The sequence below is a fragment of the Pygoscelis adeliae genome, unplaced genomic scaffold, assembly GCF_000699105.1.
Source record: "Pygoscelis adeliae isolate BGI_AS28 unplaced genomic scaffold, ASM69910v1 Scaffold19, whole genome shotgun sequence".
NCBI classification, from domain to species: Eukaryota; Metazoa; Chordata; class Aves; order Sphenisciformes; family Spheniscidae; genus Pygoscelis; species Pygoscelis adeliae.
In genome coordinates, this window is record NW_008825533.1 from 148,664 (window position 1) to 154,518 (window position 5,855).

General features: G+C 38.1%; 1 protein-coding gene across 1 annotated transcript in view; it reads right to left on the reverse strand.

Annotated features, from left to right (window-relative positions):
- Positions 1-1,164: 1,164 nt before the first annotated feature.
- Positions 1,165-5,855, reverse strand: part of DHFR (dihydrofolate reductase) — a 19,806-nt gene continuing 15,115 nt past the window's right edge. The window contains exons 4-5 of the mRNA XM_009331772.1: positions 4,274-4,389; positions 1,165-2,660 (exon numbers count right to left, since the gene is read on the reverse strand). Coding sequence (XP_009330047.1) covers positions 2,573-2,660; positions 4,274-4,389 — 204 coding nt within the window. The 3' untranslated portion in view covers positions 1,165-2,572. The remainder of the gene's footprint in view (positions 2,661-4,273; positions 4,390-5,855) is intronic.

A 5,855-nucleotide genomic window follows, 5' to 3' on the forward strand; every position in this document is an offset into this window, starting at 1 on the left:
GCTGGTCTGTCTGTCATTAGGATGAACATGCTTCTTTTGGACCCAACTTCACTGCAATCAAATGCATTTTCCTAATTCTTGATTGGGATCTGTACGGCATAGTTAAAAGCTCTGATGCAACAGGTGCTGTCCAAATGCAGTGCTTTTATTAAAACAAAAACCACAAAAATGCATCTTTTTGGCAGAGTGGCATACTGAAGAAACTGCATCATTAATACGTTCTGAAAAGTTTTAAGTAGGAAACTGCTGTGTTATTTCAAAAGTTCTCATTTCCACGAAGCATAAATTGACTTAATTTGTTGCAGAATTTGACAAATGAACATAGTTAAATCTGGAGAGGACTGTCAGTCCACAAAGAGTCAGAGTTAACTATTTATGTTCCCAGTAGGCTTGTTTGCATCCAGGTTAAAGTTCTTTGCAACCAAAGTGGTTCTACAAAACATTTTGGCCTCAGTGAACTGTATCTCCTGCAATATACGCTTAGGTAGAAATTCTCTAATGTATGTTCGCATCGGTATCACAGTGTAAGCTAACATTGCACGAAGTCTGTGCTTCCACTTTTAATAAATGTCAGTTGCCATAAACACAGTACTTTGCAGACTAGCTGTGCAGAGTTTTCAAGAGTGACCTGCTTTTTGATACTAACTGGTACATATTAAATGCTTTTGGGAGGTTATTTTCTCATCAGGGTCACTGTGACATATTTAAAAAAAAAATAGCATCCCCCTGGTAACAGCCTTTTTCCTTCCCTTTCGCAATGTGTTGGCAAATTAGACTCTTTGCTGTATTACGCAAGCATATAACTTTGCTGTTTTAATCTTTATCAACCCATGTAAAGTCAACAAACATGGGGCAAGATCAACACAGGAAAGTACTTACGTTTTCAAGAATGCAAAAGGAACACAGAGAAAACTGAGACAACCCAGAACAGATGCTGCAAAAATTATCTTTGTTATCAGTTAAGTGTTGTAAATTGCCATGGAAGATTCAAGAGGTGTTCATAGCTGATACTCTAAGCATTTTATCAAAGAGGTTTCGTTTTTGAAGCAAGCAAAATCAAGGTTTAATCTTCTCTTAGAAAACCGGGCACTGCCACGCTCCTCTCTACGGTTGTAACCTGCGTAAAGCCTGCCGATGGCCAGTGCCACCCTCCCTGATGTTAGAACCGGGCCTCAGTGTGACATTAAAGGACAAGCATTATTTCTTGGATCTCCCACAATACTGCTCCATAAGACAAAGCTTTTAAAATGCTTTGGGGAAACAGTCAGCAGAATTTTGAGGGTTGATTTTTTTTTTTTAAAACCTTTTTTTTTCGCTCTTCATGTCTCAGACTGATCTGCAATGAAAGGGAGGCAGGTCTCCCTCCTTGTAGGCTATCACTCTCAGGGTGGCAGCTGCAGCACAAGGAAGCATAGATGGGCACGGTACATCCTCGCTCCTCTCCATGACACTTCATATATGAAGTCCTCTGCCATCTGACAAACCCCCCACAGTCAGAGCATAGCAACAGACTAATATTACTGATAATGTTGTGATAATATTGGCAATAATAAACTTTGGTCAACACTTGGCATTATACGCCATTACAATCGCAGTGTTACTACAGCACCAGTATATTGCTCGCTACTTTTAGGCAATAGCAACGCAAAACATTATTATACTAGCTATGTTTAATGAGAGAGGAAACAGGACCCCGCTATCTGCTTATAATCCATATTTGTATGCAACACAGAATATTCAGAATCACACCAACAAATTAAGACTCTGCATCTGCATTGGTAACACTGAGAATGGACATAAGAACACAGAATCTGTTAAGAAAGCAATGTTTGTGTTCTTATACTGCAAAGTGGCCACGGTCGAACTGACATAGCAACTTTTTATAAGGGCAGCAAGCCTTTACATGGGTGTGATGTTAATGGAAATGTTAAAACTTCTTTATCAGATTAATCTGTAAGTCAGTGTTTTCAGCCAAAAGGCTTGAAGTAGGCTGTGTACCCAGGATGGTTAAGATGACAAGAGAAGACTTCCATGAAGGATCAATGTATCCCTCAACTGCTACCTGAGACTTCCAGACTCCATTTCTCTTGTTATGCTTTCAAACTTGATTACCTTTTCCTCTATACCAGTATGTTTTAAAGATTGTTATAAATGTATATACCACCCCAGTTAAACTCAGGAGTTTTGACACTTTCTCAATGTCGGACGTTTTGAGTTAGGAGATACTCAAAACCTTTGTTTAGGTAGAAAGGTTCTGACGCAGTTTAATGCCTTCCATTAATCATGGAATTGTTAGGGGTGCTGCCATGGATTGTAAAGATCAATACAAGGTCTCATGCAACCTTAGTTGCAGTATTCCTTAGGGCTACCTCTTTCACGCTGCTGACCACCTTCATATTTCCACTGCAGGGTGTATATTCAGAGTGTGGGGTGTGTTTTTTGGAATCATTCATTACTGAGGCATTGTACTATCAAGCAGGATTTTCTCTCAATAATTTAATATGCATTTGCACTCAATAAGACTTCATGATTTAAAAATCCTGCCCTTACACAGAAGTACAGAAAGCCTCATTTATTGTGCCAAGACAGCTTTTTCATACACTTCAAATTTGTACTGGATGCCATTCTCTTCTTGCATATCAGCAGGGACACCTGGGTAGCTGGAGAGAGGGGACAAGAAAAAGCAAAGCCAACAAGTAGGTAAGAATATCATTATGAGTCACCTGTAATTTATCCAATCAATTAGAAAAGAGAGTTGTTTGAAAAAGGAGATGAAAATACCATCCTTACCACAGGTATACTAAGTACAAGCTGTTTTTAGGAATCATGTTAACTACTATCAGCAACTTGTATGCACATCTTTTTAAATCAAGAAAGCATACTCTGATGTAAAAAAAACCCCACCTTTTTGGCTTAATCAAAAAACCCCAACATTTTTATTAAAGCCTCCAACATGTTATTTAAAATGTCTGCAAAGGCAGAAGAGATACAGAACACTTTTGGGTTTTTTTGCTTTGTTTTTCCTCAGATGGTTTAGAGGAAATGCTAAGGTAAAGGTTGCTTACAAGTCTACGACAGCTTCTTAAAGTTTTTATTAATTGATACTTTCAAAAATCTCTTCAGCTCCCTGTGACAGAATGAGGATTTTGTACGAGTAATGTTGACTTTGAAGGAGAAAGAAATTTTAAATCTTATTCGCTAGGTTTGACTTTATCAGGTTTCCACTTTAGTGAGGGAATTATCTGCTATTTTGTAAATTCATGCTTTAAGGCCAAATTCTGATTTCAGTACACTGGCCAAAACCAATGTATACCTGAGAAAGAGCCAAGAGGGAGAGAGGGGAGCTTTGGGTCAGACATCAGGATACTGAAGTGGGCTCATGATATGGCACAGAGCAGATCAGAACATGTTAGAGTTGAAAAAGGTGACTTATCCTCCCCACTCACGTTGTCTGTCTCTCCCGCATCCTTCTTTCCTGCCCCTACCTGTTCTCCCCCACCTCAGTGCTAATCCATTCCTGTGCCCTGCGCAGAGAACTTGACTTGCCATACTTTCTATTTCTTCCACTGCTGGTCTATAATCAGCTGGGAACCAAAACGAGAGTAGCAAGAAGAGGAAGAGGTCCTTTCCTTGCTGATTCCTGAGGCAGACATTTGAATTTTTCCCACCTCCCTACTGCCTGTTGGATGTAATCTTGTTGGAGAGCACATAAAAATATGACCAGAATATCACAAGGATGACATAGAAGAAACCACAGTGAATGGCAGAAACTTACAGTTTAATACTTGTTCCTACTAAGTCTTTTAGGAAGAAGTAATTTTCTCAAGAGAGAGGAATAACCTTACAAATCTATAAAGGCTCAACCCTCCCTGCTCAAAACCATTTAATTTGTCTTTGGCAATTTATCAGACATTCAGAGGCTACATATCATTGACTAACAACATACTGAGAGTTACGAAGCTTAGTAAATATTTGAGTAATTCTGAAGTGAGAAATAATAAGAAAGTTACTTTTCAAGCAAACTGACAAATGCCATTCTTTACTGTAAAGATTACGGGAAGGTTGAAGAACACAGTGAGTTCCAACAACCCCTCTGTGCTGAGTGAGGTGCAATTCCAGGTTCTAAGTAAAATATGACTCTGGGGAAAAAAATACAGTGAAAAGCACCTCTAACTCAAAACAGAACATGGCCTTAATGGGACCCTGACACATTCAAATTAGATTATTAACTCTTACACCTGAACACAAGACTAGTATGCTTCTTGATACTTACTCAGTGAGAAGTTTGTAATCTTTGTAGTCGATTTCTGGAAAAAATGTGTCACTTTCAAATTCCTGCAAAATTCTTGTCACAAACAATCGATGATTAATTGGCTTCTCCATTGCTGCCTTTAAAAACAATAGAAACAATTAAAATTGAGTTGTTCCCTGTAAAACAGCTCAACCATGCAAGAAGTAGTGTTGTTTACTAAAATTCGTAATATTCTTGTTTTAGAATGCTATTTGAAGTCTGTAAGATAATGTAAAGTATAAATTCTTATTTGGAACACTAGCGTTCTTTACTAACTCTCCAAATTCTTGCTCTGCCTGCACCAGCCATCACCATGGCAGCATTCACAAAGAACCAAGAGGTAAGAGTCTTAGCGTATTTTCTACTTGTAGATTGCACACCAAATATGTTCTCTAAACCTGAAACTCAGTTACTATTTTATATATGATGGGATTTAAACAAAGCAGTGAAAATTGAACTATATAATCGCCTCTTTTGGACTCAGCCCAAGAGCACTTTCTAAAGGGATAATTTCATCTTGTGCCAGTTTCACCTGGTAAGTGGCAGCAATACCTATTCTCAGAGCTTGGGACATCTGACAGAAATTAAGAAAAAATTATGAGTAGTCCTGTGAGAAGAAAGGAGCAGTATGGTCTAGTCTCAACACACAATTTCTGAATCATACCTCTTTGAAAGACAGAAGCTTTAAGTGGTGGGAGAGGCCCACACCTCAAGGTAATTTGTTGCAATGTTTAATTAATATCACTGCTAAGGATTTATAACGGTTTTTTACTCTGCATTAGTTTTCAGTTCCAGTGATCAAATTATCTACCAGTTTAACTTCTAAGTTTGATCTCTGGATTATGGCAAAGTGATAATATGCACTGAAAGTTGTATAACAACAACAAAGAAAGTTTCCAAGCTCCCTGGATGAAAAACGTTATGAAGGTACCTGTTAGGTGAGTTCCTCACTAAGAAATTCACACAAACTCAGGAATTAAAAAAAGAAGTTTTGTCTCCAGATCAGGCTGAAAAGTCACCTCTTCCAGACTTCTAGGCATTAAAATAACCCCTTAAAAGCTATACTGGTGCCTGTTACAATATATTTTTGAAAGCTTAGAGCTGTTATCTCCTTTCCCTTAAACTGGCAATGAGCAATGCTCTTTGTTAAAGGTGATTCACCATGCAGCATGCTATTAGGTACTACTTTGACAAGTACAGGAACAAGTAATAGCAAATTTAATCCAATAAAATTAATTGGTATCACTGCTGAGAAGTTAGTTTCTAGAAAAGCTGCTCTATTACTAGAGAATAGCTTAAAATGGAAGGGGTAAGTCACAGCACACCAGCATCCAACAGCAGTTCATCTAGTTTGTATATAAATATCACATTTTTTCTTTCTTTAAATAAGGGTGGGAGGTAAGAGGAGAAACATACACCTGCAGAATGACAGCAGAATAATCTGCTTCACAACTAAAAACATGCCGTATTTTGTAAACAGAGATACTTTTGTTTTGTAGTGGAGGAATAAATCAACTTCCTATCCAGCTCTATGGGAATGCAGCTTCAGCAAGAACTCTGTACC